The following is a 17,750-nucleotide window of genomic DNA, read 5'->3' on the forward strand; positions in this document are numbered from 1 at the left end:
AAAATCTGGGGACTGGGTTCCCACTGAAAATCTGACCAGAAAAGAGAAAATACACTATACATGCCAACACAGCACTGAAGATATTCTAAGTGAAGATTGACCTTGTTTTCATTTGTACAGTCACATCTGTGCAGATACACAACAAATAATAGGCCTGGGGCAAGGGAGATGGCTTGGCAGCCAGCAAAGTGCTTGATGAATTAGCATCAGGATCTGAGTTTGGCTCCTTAGCAGCCACATAAAAACTGGGCATGGCACCGTAGGTGTCTAACCCCAGTGTCGGGGGTGGAATGGGGCAGAAACAGATATCCTAGGGGCTCTCTGGCCTGCTAGTCTAGCCAAAATAGCTGGCCCTAGGTTCTGTGAGAGACCCTGTCTCAAAAAAAAATAATGTTGAGAATAATTAGATGACTTCCAGTGCTGACTTCTGATCTATATTTGAACATACAAAAACAGGCAAAGGTAGTATACACCCATGTATATACTACATACACACACACACACACACACACACACACACACACACACACACACACTCCAAAAATAAATAAGTAACAGGCCAACTAGTATTGAAATATGCAATGGAATGTTCATAGAGGGGATTAGGTCTATGCTAGCAATGAAAATCAAAGAAAGGCAATGGTTATCTCTGTTCTACCAGCCTATATACAAATACATTCTCTCTAAAAGGAGATATTATCATAATGAAAAACATAAACCCACACTAGTTTATGATCCTTAAATGAATATTAGATAGTTGGATGAAGGAGAATAGAGTTATGAACTTTCTCAGCCTCAAAAAGATTTAAAAACAAAGTTCTAAGTAAAAACAAAATTGAATTTTCTCTTAAGCTTCAACAACTGTATTTGCTCATAGCTCAGAATAAATCAAAGATTTCTTGTCATCCTACCCACTTCATACATGTGTACTCTCAAAAAAATTTTAAATTGTCATTTTTTACCTATTCACAATATAATCTGATGATAGACTTCAAGAAATGTCTTCTCCAATTTGAGTGACAGTTTGTATATATCACAAGTGGGCATCATCTTTGTGTTTTAAAAGAAATAAAAAATTATGGTATCATATTGTTCTGTATTGTGACATTATATATGTGAATATCATAGTGCATCTTTAAAGTTCTCTGTTCCCTGTATAGATTTCATAGCATCCTAAGTACAGATAATAATGATCTACATGCATATCATGTTTTCATTCTTTGACCTCATATTTCCTTGTATAGAGTTCATAATGCCCTGTATGAAGCTCTTGATGCAAGTTTACCACTCACAGTGCACTTACAAAGGGCTTGTATTATACCTTTAAAGCATTTATAGTCCCCTGTATACAGGTCAGAGTGTATTTGCATAGAGAATGCAGCTCACCTGCACACAGTTTCTGATGACCTCAATGGAGCTCATATCGACTTATGTAGACTACACATGCCCTTTCTTATCTCATAATGCCATGTATGAAGCACATGATGCTTCCATTTACAACTTTCAGTGTCTCCAGAAGAGATCAATATGCTCGGAATGATGATCACACCCAATGGGGGGTTGAAGAGTAATAAAATGGTTGGAACTTACATCTTGACCTTGATTAGTTCTCTGGAATGCCCATGTAAATGTAAATGTTGCATTCTTGAAGATGATGTGGGTATATGCTTGCTTTTCTTTGGTTCCTCCCCATGATTCCACCACATTGGTACTTTTTCTATTTATATCCTAAAACAGTATGGAAATATTTACAAATAAAGCATAAACTCAGTACTAGCACAAATACACATCCATTATAAATATGTAGTTTTATTTGGAGAAAGCTGTGTAGGATTCATGACTGTTTCTATTACACACTACCTGTTTTAACCACACAACTCTCAAAACTCCCTCAAGCATACTGTCAACAAGATGAGAAAGAAATCTAAAATCACAGTATGTTTAAGACACACACTTGGAAAACATTTCTTAGAAGAGAGAGTTCCTCAGACTCCTCATGGAAAACATCTAGGATCCACACTAAATGTAAAGCTTCCCATGTTGTAGAATATTATTTAAAGGTGAGTGACTTTTGTTTATGTTACATTTTGTTTAACTCTGTGAAGCTGTGTTACTTTGCCTATCTAAACCCGATGGTCTAATAAAGAGCTGAACACCCAATAGCAAGGCAGGAGGAAGGATAGGCGGGGATGGCAGGAGATAGAATATATAGAAGGAGAAATCTGAAAGGAGAAGAAAGAGCAAGAGAACAAGAAGAGGTGGATGTTGGGGCCAGCCACCCAGCTAAACAGCAAGCCATGGAATAAGAGTAAGATTTACAGAAGTAGAAAAAGGTAAAAGTGCAGAGGCAAAAGGTAGATGGGATAATTTAAAGTTAAGGAAAACTGGCAAGAAACAAGCCAAGCTAAGGCCAGGCATTTATAATTAAGAATAAGCTTCTGTGTGTATTCACTTGGGAGCTGGGTGGCAGGCCCCCTAAAAGAGCAAAAACAACCAACTACATTCCCATTTGTGCCTTCTTCCTTGAGGGAGTCTAACCCTGACGTGTACTTGCTGCAGGTTCATCTGAGTGAAGGCACACCAGTGTCATCCCATGCTCATTAAATATTCTCTGAATTGTATCTGAGGTCCGTGAAGTTTCATTTGTAAACTATTTTACTTCTGATTTTCTTAGCTAATTTTCAGAAAATAATCATGCAGATTTGAGCTATCCCCACCAACATGCCACCATTAACATGCCTTGAAGGCAAATACAATGACTAATATAACCATATAATTTATTTAAGTTGAAAATGAAGGTAAAGTCTGAAGTTGTAAGCTTTCCTGTAGAATTCCTCATAAATAACTCATTTCTATTAGTTATTTGGGATGGTGGAGATAGGTTGGCATGGCTTCAAAATCTGTCTCTTTCTATAATATGGACATAAGGATCAAAGGTATTATCAAGCAACAAATATGCCAACAGGTGATACATCTTGGGCTCACACCATAGATAACAATATGGAAAAATGATTTCCATATATTACAGAAACCTTATTACCAAATAACCAAATTATCATACTTGCCATTTATAAAATCAAGTTCATAACACATAGATGGTGTTTCATTAAACATTGTTGTGGTTATAGGAAATAAAATGTATTACCTTACTATAAATAATGTAACTTTACATTGTAAAAGGTTATTTGATATCATATTATTTGTGATTTAATTTGATAACTTACAACTACTATGAGAAAATGAATCACATAAAGACTAAAAGAAGCTATCAAACTCTTCTCTAAGCCATATCTCTGCAATGACTTATAACATGTAAGCTTGGCATGGTGGTGCCCTTGGGAGGATGGGACATCTGGATAACAAGGTTAGATCCTGTACCATGAGGAATAAACACTTGGTGAACCTTATTGTACAATTCTTAGTCATTTTTTTATGTATTTAAAAAATATTTTAGGGGGCTGGAGAGATGGCTCAGAGATTAAGAGCACTGCTTGTTCTTCCAAAGGTCCTGAGTTCAATTCCCAGCAACCACATGGGGGCGCACAACCATCTGTAATGAGATCTGGTGCCCTCTTCTGGCCTGCAAGCATACATGCAGGCAGAACACTGTACACATAATAAGGAAATAAATCTTTAAAAAAAAAAAAAAAAGAAATTCTTAAAAAAAAAAAAGAAAAAAATATTTTAGAAAGTTCTCAGAAAGGCAAGAAAAATGGTTTTTTTCCCAACTTATATAAATAAATTCAAACTTGAAAGAGAATAATAAATGCTGAAATCTGCCTTCAATCACTTACCACCATGAAGTACAGAACACAGTCAGCTGAGCAGAGGGTCTCAAAGACAAATGTTATTCTTCCTAGCTCAGAACCCGTAGCTCCAGTCATAGATGTTGGTGGTCTACATGACAGATCGAAATTGCAATATCAGTAATATATGCTGAATGCAGTTTGAAATAAAATTAAATCATGTGTTCTCACTAAACTGAAAATCCAGTTTGTTTGTTAACTAATCTACTGCTTCTTGAGGAAGCACAGATCCTCCCTTTCTCAGTCTGTGTGTCCAAACCCTTGCTCAAGGCCATCATGATATGCTTGACTCTCCTGCTTCTAAAGGAAGGAAGAGACTCACACTGGGAAATCTCAATATGTGGGACTAAAGCAAAGACATAAATAAATGTGTAACATACTAACTCACAGATAGAGTTGAGAAAAATAATAGACAATTAAACGACACAATAGCAAATGTTGTGGATTTATCACTTTTATTCATTTTAAAGTGGTTGTCTTAACTTATGATATGTTGGTTGTCCCTGGGCAGAGGACATGTCTCATGTGACTTCTTGTGCACAGACCTATCACCTCTCAGTGTTGGCACTTGTTAGCACTCCTGCAAATGAATGACTTTGACTAAGTATTCTCTATTAAGGATCAATGAATTTTGTTTATTACAGGTTTGGTTGTAATGCTGTTAAAACATTTCAGCTTTATCTAAGGAACATACATGACTGGCATTTATAAATTATTAGTGACCAGTTCTATAGATGCCTAAATATCATATATCATTCTCTGACACACTGTTCTTTATTTGATAACAAAAACACTCCATATAACAAGTCCTACTCTGCTATTTCTATAGAGGAAGTGAAGATTCCCATAGAAAGGACCAGCAACCCTTACTTAAATCCTGGGATGTGCAAGGTTAAGATGAGGTAGTCATTGTCAGAGCCTCCAGCTCCACTCTGGATGTGATCTCCAGCTACCTCCCAACCTGAAAATGATAAAAGATATTTTATTAGTAAAATTTCATTAATTAATAACAAAAATGTTAAAATAAGGCAAATACATATTAAGCTCAAAGTTAGAAATACTCCAGAAAATGCCATATTTTTAAATATCAATTGTAAACTGGATACAAAAGTTCACTTCTAGATACCCACAAAGACATTCTGACTGTACTACTTTGTATACAAGTTATTCAATGTGAGACAAGGTGACAGTTTTCTCAATGAAGCATGATTTTCCAAACTGAAACAGGTGGCATTTATCTACTCTAACACACTAAAATGAACACTTTGTGTGGGAATAGACACCTTCCCACTCTGCTGACCGCCAATGGAAAACAAAAACTTCAAATTACTAAAGATTTAGGGTCAGGAGTTCTTTCCAGTTTACTGTATTTTGTTTCACAATTTAACTTTTACTAAATGTCAATAAGTATGGCATACATGGAATAGTAGATAGGCCTCCCTCCTGAGGAGTAGGAAATGTGAGGCATACACATGGTAACAGATGCCAACACTGTGAGGTTATAGGTCTGTGCACAAGAAGTCACATGAGGCATGTCCTCTGCACAGGAACAACCAACATACCATAAGCCAAGACAACCACTTTAAAATGAGTAAAAGTTATAAATCCACATATAGCATGAAGCAAGCTTATTATCTAAGGGCAATACTTAGCATTGATACATCTCCAAATGTTATCTACTACTTCAAGAGATGTAGTACAGGCATTCATACCAGTACCAGCTTGGCAGCTTGGCAATTTTCAAATACAATAATTTAAAGTAAATTAGCATGTTGAATACACACTACTAAAACATAATAAAATAATGTGTATTCATCTATTAGAGAAATGTTGATAATTCTGCTGCCTAAAGGTTCTCATGACTGAAAACAAAGAAAGGTAGTTATCAACTTTTAATTCTAAGAGCTGAGTAATCATGAAACCCTGTGGCCCAGTAAGATGAGAATTTGGGTAATAATAGGAGAAGAACTTAGGTTTAGACAATAACTCCGTGACAATGATAAGGAGGACCCAGGTACCCCATGCAGAACAAGCGAATGCCAAGAGAGGAAAGACTGTGGTTATGTTTCTAAGAATACCTCTTCAAACCTACGAATACCATGAAGAAGTACAGAATGTGAGAGAAGGACAAGGAAGCGGTGGCAGCAAGTGGATTGTGTGCAGGAGTTACTATGCTTCAAGTAGAAACAAATGCTGCATGTGTTTCAATATTGCCCAATGCAGAGTCCACCAACTTCCCTCATTTATGGTCTATCCTGACCAAGATATATAGGGTTCTTTTTTACTTACTATTATCTTTGGTTTTTTTATAGTCATATCACAAACATTTCTCCAATACAAATCATTTTACATCTAATTTTATCTAAGTATATCCCCATTGTTGAAAATTTGTTTTCTCCTGCTTTTCATTCATATAGGAAACATTAAAATTAACATCTTTGCATGCAACTTCCTTCTTCATATCACATGGTTGTATTGGTATAGATCCCAAGAAATAGCATTACTGAGTCAGAAGAAAACAAAAAATAAAAATTCTGGAAATATATTTTCAAATTTTTTCAGCATACTGTTTCAGTATAATGATGACACACATAATATTTTATTCAATTGAGCTACCTTATGTTGGTAAACATTATTCTATTGCTGGAAAGTGAGATTATTTCCATTTGTGTTTTTATATATGATGCCCAATGAATCCATTCACGTACAATCAAATTGTCTCCAACTTTTAATTTCTCACAGGCACAAATCCAACATGCAAAAATTTGCTCTTCATCCCTAACATGCAACTTTGTCAAATTCAGACTTCAGGAATATGAAAACTCCCCAACCACTCATCCAACTCAGTCTGAACACACGCGCTGTAACTCTCCAGCCAGGAGGGTGACACCCTCCTCAGCCAAGCTGCCCCATGACATTCCACCTGACCCTGATGTGTGCTGTTCATTACAAGAATGGCACAGAGACTCCAGATCACAAAGTTACACACTGCCTTTTATCTTTGCATTTTTCTTTTTCTTTACAGCTTGTGAGTAAATTGGTAGTGAGTAAAGTATTGGTGTAAGAGTGAGTCTTCTATAGAAGTTGCTGATATCTCTTCTAGTAAGTGAGCACACACATGTACTAGTCCTTCTGTGGATTCACTTAATACTCTTGTTTTCCCAGTCTTATTTTCCTAATTGATCTTAAATTTCTGGCTTGAAATGCAATCATAGGACACATCTAAGGAATATCAACTCTTATAGAGAGGTAACTACTATAGTGTTTCCTCTTCTCTCAGGGGATAAATTCCTAAAAGTGGTATTATTGAGCAATAAGGAATATTTTGTATTTAATGTACATCAGGTCTTGGTCTTTCATGTAGCTGGAGTTTTTCTCTCCGAGTCTCACCAAGCTCTGGCAGTCCCATTGCCCACTTAAAAAATAAACATATAGACACTTATATTATTTAAACTGCTCAGCCATTAGGTCAGGCCTACTATTGTCTAGCTCTTACTATTATACTCAGCTCATTTCTGTTAATCTGTATGTCGCCACGTGTTCCCTGGCTTTACCTGCTGCCTTTTTTTTTTTTTTTTTTTTTTTTTTTTTTTTTTGGTTTTTCGAGACAGGCTGCCTTGATATGATGCTCCCTGGATGGCAGGCTGGCATCCTCCTCTCCGCCTTCCTGTTGTCTATACAAGCCACATAAAGATGGTTATTACACAGAGAATCTGGATTGTGTTGTCTTTGATATTTTTAACTGCAGAGTGATATTTGATTGTAAAGGCAGATGAGTTAAACCAATATATATATTTTAAAGATACCTTGACTTCAAAATTTGGATATAAGGATATGTTGCTTTGGAAAGGAGGCTCTGCTTTTGTTTCCACAGAAAGCCAGAGGCTATGAACTTGTTCCAGATTAAAATACATCAGGTTTGACCAGCCAAGACCCCCAAAAAGGTCTCCAATGACACCATGGCCCAGATGATCCAACCTCCAGAATAGTTTCAAGGCAACTGGGCTCAGTTGATACACCTTCATGGACTACTTTTCTTTGTGTCCTCATAAGATACAGCAACCCCCTCCAGCAAGAAGTAGTAAGAGAAGCTACGCCCAAATTCCCAAATATACCAAGCTGGCTTTGGAGATGGAATTGGCTCACTCCTTCTCTAAACCCAAGCATATTTCTAAAAAAAAAAAAAAAAAAAAAAAAAAAAGGTTGAGAGATTCTTGTGTCCCATATCAGAAGAGCCTTCTGGTGTGGGATAGAGAAAAAAACAATAGTTTTATTTAAAGCAGGTGGATTGTAAATGCAATCTCTTTCTAATGAAGAAAAGGGGATAGTTTAGATATGATAGGATGAAAGGGTAGATTAATGAGCCTACTTTTAAAGAACAACTTATTTAAAATGTTTTACATTGCTATGGATTTTAGTTTATTGATACAAATTTAAACTTAATTTTGTTATACTGTATGTGTATTTTTATTCTTGTTTAAGGTATTATGTTTATACAACTCATTTAAATTGTAATGGAACAATTAGTCTTCTATGATAGTCAAATGTATAGTCATCTTAAATTTTCTAGGTATACATAGATATATTTCTGGTAGATAAGTAATCTTCAAATACTTCAAAGATCTACAGAATATGGCATTTAAAATGTTTTAAAAAATTTAGACTTTCTGGATAATGAGACATGTCTGCTTCTAGCAGCACCAATTTATTTCAGAGAGGAGGATGGGCATCGAAGACACTCTATATTGAGTTTATCTTCACCTTGGCAAAAATAGCCATTTGGGCAAGAAACTGTTCTTGCCTGGACTGCTTGATCAAGTGGACATGCAGGACCCATGGGAAGGTGACCACTGAACTTTGCCTGACAAAATGGTCCTTCGTGTTCCTGCCTCTCAGAGGAAACTGCCAGACATTCTACAGGACACAGAGAGAAGTGACTGAGAGACTCTAGCCCTGTGGGCTAAAGACAGATCCCCAAATTTACAAAAGAACTTTGGATGACTGTCCAGGCTGCCAGCTGTCTCTGTCTACTGTTACAAGACTCTCAAAAGTTGTTTGTGTACTTCTCCCATTTTTCAGGTAATATTATATCCTTCTGAGGTCTTTGATGTAGTTGAAGCTAGATACAATTTTCCTTAGTTGTGATAAAAGATAAATTAGATATGAAACCTTAGACTCACAAATATAGGATAGCTAGGATAAATCTTCTTTAATTTTGCAAAGTACAAATAGACTAGATATTATAAATAGACTAAACAGTGTAACTATAATTCTTGCTTGATAATTGTTTTGTTATCTGTAGTTTTACTATGTGAAAGTTAAAACCTTCCTTTTTGAAAAAAAGAAAAGGAGAAGTGCTGTGGGATGTTCTGTATGTTAAATGTGTTGCTCTGATTGGTTAATAAATTAAACATTGATTGGCCAGTAGCCAGGCAGGAAGTATAGGCGGGACAAGGAGAGAGGAGAATTCCGGGAAGTGGAAGGCTGAGGCAGAGAGATGCTGACAGCCGCCATCATGACAAGCAACATGTAAAAGATACCGGTAAGCCACAAGCCATGTGGCAACTTACAGATTAATAGAAATTAGTTGTTTTAAGATATAAGAACAGTTTGCAAGAAGTCTGCCATGGCCATACAGTTTGTAAGCAATATAAGTCTCTGTGTGTTGACTTGGTTGGGTCTGAGCAGCTGCGGGACTGGTGGGTGAGAGAGAGTTGTCCTGACCATGGGCCAGGCAGGACCAGGAAAATTCTCGCTACACTTTCACTCATCTATTGGCTCAAAATTATTAAAGACTCTATTTTTTCTGTTGATCTCTGTACTCATGTGAACATCTCATCTCCTATGTCCCAAGTCAGTTCTGGGGAGCTATTAATTCAAAACATGCAATTTTAAAATTGTGTATATAGACCTAGGTACAATGATCAAATATAATATGGAGAAAGTAAGATGATAAAAATGACAGCGAGGTGGTAAAGTTAAAGGATGGATTTCATTATTAAGTCTTGTTGTTTAGAATACCTGCTGCTAGTGTCAGATTTTAAAATGAATACAATCAACAAGTATTATTGAAAGAACTCTGCCACATTTGTAAGTTTTCAGTGAGTGGGACTCAACTGCTTCTTATGAAAACAATCACAGGCTTCATAGGAAACAGGAATTTGAAATCTTTAACTTTTTACCAGGGCACAGAGCTGAACCAGATTAAAGTAACCAATGACTGCTGTGGAATATTCCTTTACACTATATGAATATATGTCGCTGCCATTGGTTTAATAAAGAAGACGACTGGCCAATAGCTGAACAGAATAAGGTTAGGCAGGACAGCCAGACTAGGAGAATGCTGGGAGGAAGAAGGGTAGGGAGAGGAGTCGGCAGCCAAATGTAGAGGGAGCAGGAGATGAATGTGCCATGCTAATAAAAGTACTACCACATGGTAGAGCATAAATAAGGAAAATGGGATTAATTTAAGTTGTAAGCGCTAGTTAGTAATAAGACTGAGCTACCAGCCGAGGATTTGTAAATAATATAAGCCTCAGTGCATTTATTTTGGAGCTTGTGGTCCCCATGAAAACTCTGCCTACATACCACTCTTGAAGGGAATAGAAGATGTAGATGCTGTTACCTTCCTTGCTACATCTCTTCTGGTATTTGTGACTTTAAATGTGAGCTTCAATATCCACTTCAAAAGTGACTACATAAAATGCAAGATTTATATAGCAGCCTGTCCACCTTCCAACCCCCATGCACACATCTATCCTCAGGAGATAAACTCTGAGACCCCCACAGTGAACACAGAAAGTCCTACTATTTAATACCTTTTCTATCTTAGCACTTACCACATGCTGCCATTCAATTCCTGCCATTTGAGGGTGTGAGAGCAATGCCCACAGGGATGTGATTTTTCCTTTTTCACAGTTTAATGGCTAAAAGCTTTCTCTTACCATAGATTTTTAGCAAGTTCAGCAAATAATGTCTGTTCTTTCTTTACTAAGTTAAGAACTTTTGCATTTTCAGCTGGAAGGGTGGGAGGGGGGAGGGCAGGATTAGGGAGTGAGCCAGTGATGGCAGCCTTGATAGATTCTGTTTAACATGTTACTTAGGGTTTGAGATTATTATTAGGAGTCATTTGAACAGATATTGTGAACCATGAGCACTGGGTCTAAACACCAAGATGCTATTAAGTCACTGATGGACAGGAAGCAGATGAAATCAGACAAAGGGATAATACACATCATAGCTGGAAAGAAAAAAAAATGGAAGGAGGTTTCATTAGGTACTTAGAACAGTTTGCTATTTAAAACTTGGTTTCTGGAATTTTCTACTTGATATTTGCATACTGTTATTGACTATACAAAGCTGGAACTAAAGAAAGTGAGGCCATGGGAAGGAGAGAAGTGCTGTAGTTTTTCTACTTTAGGAAGGCCATCTGACTGGTTGCTTGGCTTTTATGTAAGGGCTAGGATGGACACACAGCCAAGTAACACAAACTTCCTCACAAATGCGCCTGGTATTTATAAAAAGCTAAGTCTGAACACAAATGGTGTTTTTGCTGCCACAACAGCTAAGGTAGAGTCCAAACTCACCATTCATTCCATCACACTTGGAATTCCCAACATTGAAGCAGGAAGTCTTCATGTTGGCAGGAAGGACATTCCACCATTTATACTCAAACCCAAGCGCTGGCTCTGTTCCTGCTGGACACGGCTTGCATTCTGCAGAAGATGGGTGAACAACCATCACATTAGACCACATCTGGACAGGTCTCTCTGTGCCAAGTGCCTCTAAACCATAATTATGAGAAATGTGAGGGAAGGATGTTATACACCAATTCCCTTGGGAACATCTTCAAACATGATCTGGAAAATATTTCTAGACAGAGTACCAAGGCATGTGTATGTATTTGGTGGTTTTGAAGAGTACCAACACATGTGTATGTATTTGGTGGTTTTGTAGAGTACCAAAGCATGTGTATATTTTTGGTGGTTTTGTTTGCATAGTGCTTCATTGTATGTTTACACACACACACACACACACACACACACACACACACACATACACACACACAGGCAAATGAATGTTCATCCTTATTATCAACAGTTAGCTAATAAAATAGGGTCATTTTTTCAAAGAATAATTAAATATACTATTTTTAAAGGAGACTGTCTCACATATACAAAATGCCAGTAGGACGATTCTCATTAGATGGTAAATAAATCACGATCTCACAGTCCCATTATCAGTATTTTTTAACTCTTCTTCCTCCCAATGAAATAAGAAATGTATCTTCGCCGGGCGGTAGTGGTGCACGCCTTTAATCCCAGCACTCGGGAGGCAGAGGCAGGCGGATCTCTGTGAGTTTGAGGCCAGCCTGGGCTACCAAGTGAGTTCCAGGAAAAGGCGCAAAGCTACACAGAGAAACCCTGTCTCGAAAAACCAAAAAAAAAAAAAAAAAAAAAGAAAAAGAAAAGAAATGTATCTTCTAAAGACTGCTCCAGAAAATCAATTGAAAACAAGATCAGAGGTTTATTAATATTATTTTTCTAAAAGTGCAGTTCATGATAGACACCCTACCCTTTGTTCCGTCTGAAAATGTCCCCAGAGGGCAGGGATGGCAAGAAGAAGATCCGTTGTTATAGAATCCTGGGTTGCAGGGGGGACAATCCTTCTTCTCCCCAGAAGGGGGCAGCCTGATAGCATCCATGAGGTCCTCCCTGCAGATTTTCGGCTCTATCCACTTGTACATTATCTGTGTCTGGAAGAAAAAAAAAAAAAAAGAGTTTTAAAAATTAAAACTAAAAGCAAATCATGCAACATGCTTACAACAAAGATGCTAACTGACAAACTAAAAAAACACAATCAGTGGGAGAACAGAGGAGGGGTTGAGAGAATCCAAAACAGTGACAACGGGAGAGAAAAAGAGGACACTTTCACTAACACAGTAAGGAGAAAATAAAAATTAGGTAGGAAAATAATCATCGTGTGTGTGTGTGTGTGTGTGTGTGTGTGTGTGTGCGCGCGCGCGCGCGCGCGCATATGAACATATTAAGATCTAAGGTCAACATCTGATGCCGTTCTTAATCGCTGTCCACCTTTTGCTGCGCACACCCACATGCCATTGCACACATGTGGAGGTCATAACAAAAGTTGCAGGAATCGACTCTTTGCTTCCACATTGTGGGTCTGGAGGACTGAACTCAAGTCAGCAAGCTTAGTGGTAAGTGCTTTTACCCGATGAGCCATCTCTCTAGGTCTACCCCCCCACCCAGGTTATTTTTTGAGATCAAGCCTCTCACTGAACCTGAAGCTTATAGATTGAGCTAGGCTGGCTGGCCAGCCATCCCCAGGTGCCCCCTTGTCTCTTCCTCCACAGTTCTGAGATTACAAGAGTGGATTCCTATACTCAACTTTTTTTTTTTTTTTTAATGTGCGTTCTGGACAACCAAACTTAGGTTCTCATGCTTGTGTGGCAAGCACTTTACCAAGTGAGCCATCTCCCTAGTCCCCGGAAATGACTGTTACATTGCAAAAGTTTATATATATATATATATCTCAAAAGTTTTTAACCTAAGTCATAAATACCCTTACGATACAGACGGCATGCTCCTTATCATGAGTCCCTCTTTAAAATGTAAACTACTACTAAATGGTCACCCCTGAACACACACATAAGAGTAACATTTTACAGACCGAGCATGTCATGTCCAGAAATACATATGTCTACACGTATACATGTATGCATGTAACAACAAACAATGAAAAGAAAAGAGGCCACAAATTTGAAAGAGAGCAAGGAGGGGTAATTGAGAGGATTTGGAGAGACGAAAGGGAAGAGAGGAATGATGTAATTAATTTATAATCTCAAAAATAAAAGGCAAGTGTAAACAACTGCTGCCCTTGTACCCATTTACTTCCCTGGGTAGCCAACAGCTTCAATACGCTGACTTTGTCTCGCTTATTTGTACTTTTGGTTGTGAGCCGAGCCTGAGCCATCTCCCTGGCCCTTCTTGCTTATCTGTGACCGTCAATGCTCTTTCTTTCCTCCAGCCACAGCCTTTCCTACCATACTTTACACACAGTCATCATCAAAGAAAGTGTCACTTTCAAAAAGAATAGACTAAACTTCATGTGCACTCATAATAATTCATAAACACCAGTAGTTTCTGAGCCTTTTTCAGTAACAAGAGCTGTAGCTAAACTATTATCTCCAGAAGTTTCTAATTCTTTTGCATGTGCTCTGAGCTTCAAGACAAATGCACCCTCTGCTCTTGATGCATGACATCAGTTAAACGCCTTTGTTATCCTCGTCCACACAAAACAACACAAAAAAATAGCGGTAACAGCTATGCCCCAAAAACTGACCACACCTGGGTACTCTCACGTTGAAACCAGAATACTGAATGGGTTAGCTGTTCTAAAGCAAAGTGGAATATGAACACTGAGGGATAGAAGGAGGTATTCTAGCACAAACAGAACAGTAAGTCAATACCGTAACTAAATAGAATATTTTAGAAGAGACAATAACGCTTTCTTTCATCCAATAAACTTTTGAAAGTATTGGTTGTCCTTTACAACAACTTCTGTAGTAGGAAGTCTATTGAACTAGAGAATGGAACTACAGGCAGTACTCCACCACTGTTTCTAGTCAGTAAGAACCAAGCACAGTGAGCCTTGACAACACTCAAGTGGTCTCCTTGAACATGCTCTTGGAAGATGCATTATCTTGTATGAAGAAGGATGCTAAGGAAAATGCTTTCAGCATAGATGCCTCAAGAGAATGATAAATAGTATTATTTTCTCTTTATAGCTCCCCTTTCCACATTCATGATATGATTTAATATGCTACTTTATCCCTCTGCCTCTGTTACCATCTGTGAAACAGTGGCTGTTCCAGCTAAGTTTTCCTAAGTAGCTAAAAAAAAAAAAAAAAAATCAAATTAAATACTATATCCATAAAAGACTCTCAACTCCCTTCAAAAAAGGTAGCAGAAAATTCAGAGAATACAAACAAAGAATCATTATAGTAGACACACTGACTTTAAGTTTCCAGTTTAACAAGTATAAAAAGCAAATTTAAAATCCTAATAAATTCATTAATTTCCTGACTCATTAATAAAAATGGATGACTGCTACATTTAGGGGAATTTTGGTTCCTACACAAGAACAGAGATGTTATGCAACATTGAAGAATCTTTCCAACCTCTTCAGGTTTTACTGAAGCGTTTTACTCTCCCCAAGTTTGTAAACAAGGAAACACTCCAAATTAGATGTGTGTGTGTGTGTGTGTGTTTGTGTGGTATGTGGTGTGTGTGTATGTGTATGAGTGTTTTCTGTGGTGTATGTATGTGTGTGTATGAGTGTGTTGTGTGGTGTGTGTATGTGTGTGTGGTGTGTGTTTGTGTTTTGTGTATATGTATGTGTGTGTGAGTGTGGTATATGTATGCGTGGGTGGTATGTGTGTATGTGCTGTATGTGTATGTCTGTGTGTAAGAGTGTGGTGTATGTATATGTGTTTTGTGTGTGTGTGTGTATGTAGTATTTGGTGTATTGTGGTATGTGGTGTGTGTGTGTGTGTGTGTGTGTGTGTGTGTGTGTGTGTGTGTGTGCAGGCCAAACAACCTTGGGCATCATTCTTCTGGCTCTATCTACTTTTTTTTTGAGACAAGCTCTCTCACTGACCCAGATCTCAACAATAAGGCTAGGCTGCTGGTTGGCCATCCAGTCCTGGGGATCTGTCTCTATGTCCCATTGTAAACACAGGCCACCAGGCCAGGCTTCGCACATGGGTGTTAGGGACTGAACTCACATTCTCCACTAACTAGTGGATCTCCCCAGCCCCAGACTAGATCCATTAAACAACTTACCCAAGAGATGCACACAGCACCATTAAAAGAAGGATTAGTCTGATGAGAATAAAAACAATAAAATATGCAAGTAGATTTGGGAAGCCAAATAACCAGTTGCTTCCAAAGTAAACAAAGAAGATTTTTAAAAAATAAAAAATATATTTTAATCATTAAACATTTTAACATGGAGAAATCAAGTCACAAATCCTCCATGATTCAAGTTTCATTACAAACCTTCCTGCCACACATGACAAACTGCTTCTCTATCTTTCTACAGAGACATATGCTCCCAAGTGCAGCTGATGGGAAAAGATACTAATTAATATTAATGATCCTTAGAACCAGATGGCTCACAGCGCAGGTGAGACACCAACAATCAACTCATTCTTTGGAAAGTGAGATGCAAACATGAGATGTTTTTATGAAACCCAAACCCTCTCAACAGAGAAGTTTTAACATAAAGAGTTATGATGCCCTTATGGATCTATGTGAAACTTTAAAAATGGATCTTGGGGAGTCCAAGGTCAGCCTGGTCTACACCTAGTTCTAGTCCAGTCAAAGCTACATAGGGAGATTTTGTCAAAAAGAAAGAAAGAAAGAAAGAAAGAAAGAAAGAAAGAAAGAAAGAAAGAAAGAAAGAAAGAAAGAAAGAAGGAAGGAAGGAAAGAAAAAGAAGAATGAAACAAACAATACACTGAATTTATAAAACATGGGAATGTTATTTTCTTCTATATGAAGAACATGTTCAGAAATTCTCTGACATATGAAAAACACAGTTCATATATATGTATACATACATCATGCTTGCAAGTGTGTGTATCTGTGTACGTTCTAAGCAATATTTAAAATATGCATGGCCTTAATTCTATTAGGCCAGGTCAACCTGATACTGTCATACTAGCCACTGGCATTATATTCATCAATATAATAGAGCACTCAGTAATGTAATAAATACAATTTTTATATGTTTTCATGTTGTTCAGATAAAGTGAATCATTACTAGATCTCATTCATTTATGCAGTAGTACTGAATTCATTATCATTACATAGAATAAACTAAATTTTATTTTTATTAGTAAGTAAAGCAAGTTTAACTAAGGAAAGTTGACTTTAAAGGTATTATACGCAATACTTCTCATTCCGTTTTAGTGGCCTCCTTGTGTAATTTCTGAACAGAGCTAGCCTCACACGGCATTATTGCAGGCCATGGTCAACCTTGCTCTGCAACCCCTTATCAGCTAATGCTGTTAGTTTGTGTTAGCATTGATATTAAAAATAGTTATATTTCTTATTAAAACTTTCCACTAATCACTTCAAATTAGTTATCTATTTACTCTAAATCACTCAATGCAATATTCTTTCAAAGTATTTAAAGGCATAAAGGAAGTTTCATATTCACATAAATATAAAAAGTACTGATTAGCATCCACAGATGCAAAATTAGGAAAGGAAAATAGTATTTGTTGATATCTCCAAAAACTAAATGCCCTGTTTCAGGATGCAAGCATATCTGAAGGACACTTCACAGAGGCCATGTCACCCTAAGCTTCTCACTGACACGGGCTAATACAGCTGATTTTTTAAATTCAAAGAATGACAGGTCAACTGCAAAGTTCATCTGTGCATTTTCCTCCAGCTAAATGTTGTTCATATGGTAATCACTTTGTGGTTTGTAAATTTGATTACACAGTAGTCTGGCGTAATTGAATTAGTATATGGCTGCATAGCTCCTCTGATAAGCATTCTGAGTTCTTGCAGTGAAATAGAAGCTACATAAGCACACATTTCAAGCAGTGCTCTTCTTGATCTTCTGACCTGTGAAAGAATATAGTCTTTTTAAAAAGATGGTAATAATGTGTGGAGCACTCACCACATGCCAGACCCTGGGCTGGAAATCTTTTTTGAGTATCTTATGTCTTCCCATAGAAACTTTATGAAGTAGGTAGCAATATAATGTTCTTTTAAAAAAACTAAAAAAGTGGAAGCTTAAGAGCAATCTTGTCTGCAGAACTAATTGGGAGGTCAAAGCAAAGGCAAGTTGCAACACCTAAACTCTTAGATTTCTTCTGTACTATCTGCACACACGGGTAACAGACAA

General features: G+C 37.4%; 1 protein-coding gene across 1 annotated transcript in view; it reads right to left on the reverse strand.

The window, feature by feature from the left end:
* Nucleotides 1-17,750, reverse strand: part of Elapor2 (endosome-lysosome associated apoptosis and autophagy regulator family member 2) — a 178,754-nt gene that overhangs the window by 35,261 nt on the left and 125,743 nt on the right. Inside the window, exons 9-13 of the mRNA XM_059257269.1 lie at nt 12,381-12,561; nt 11,393-11,521; nt 4,677-4,767; nt 3,795-3,897; nt 1,591-1,728 (exon numbers count right to left, since the gene is read on the reverse strand). Of these exons, the coding sequence (XP_059113252.1) occupies nt 1,591-1,728; nt 3,795-3,897; nt 4,677-4,767; nt 11,393-11,521; nt 12,381-12,561 (642 nt within the window). The remainder of the gene's footprint in view (nt 1-1,590; nt 1,729-3,794; nt 3,898-4,676; nt 4,768-11,392; nt 11,522-12,380; nt 12,562-17,750) is intronic.

Source organism: Peromyscus eremicus, chromosome 3, assembly GCF_949786415.1.
Source record: "Peromyscus eremicus chromosome 3, PerEre_H2_v1, whole genome shotgun sequence".
NCBI classification, from domain to species: domain Eukaryota; kingdom Metazoa; phylum Chordata; class Mammalia; order Rodentia; family Cricetidae; genus Peromyscus; species Peromyscus eremicus.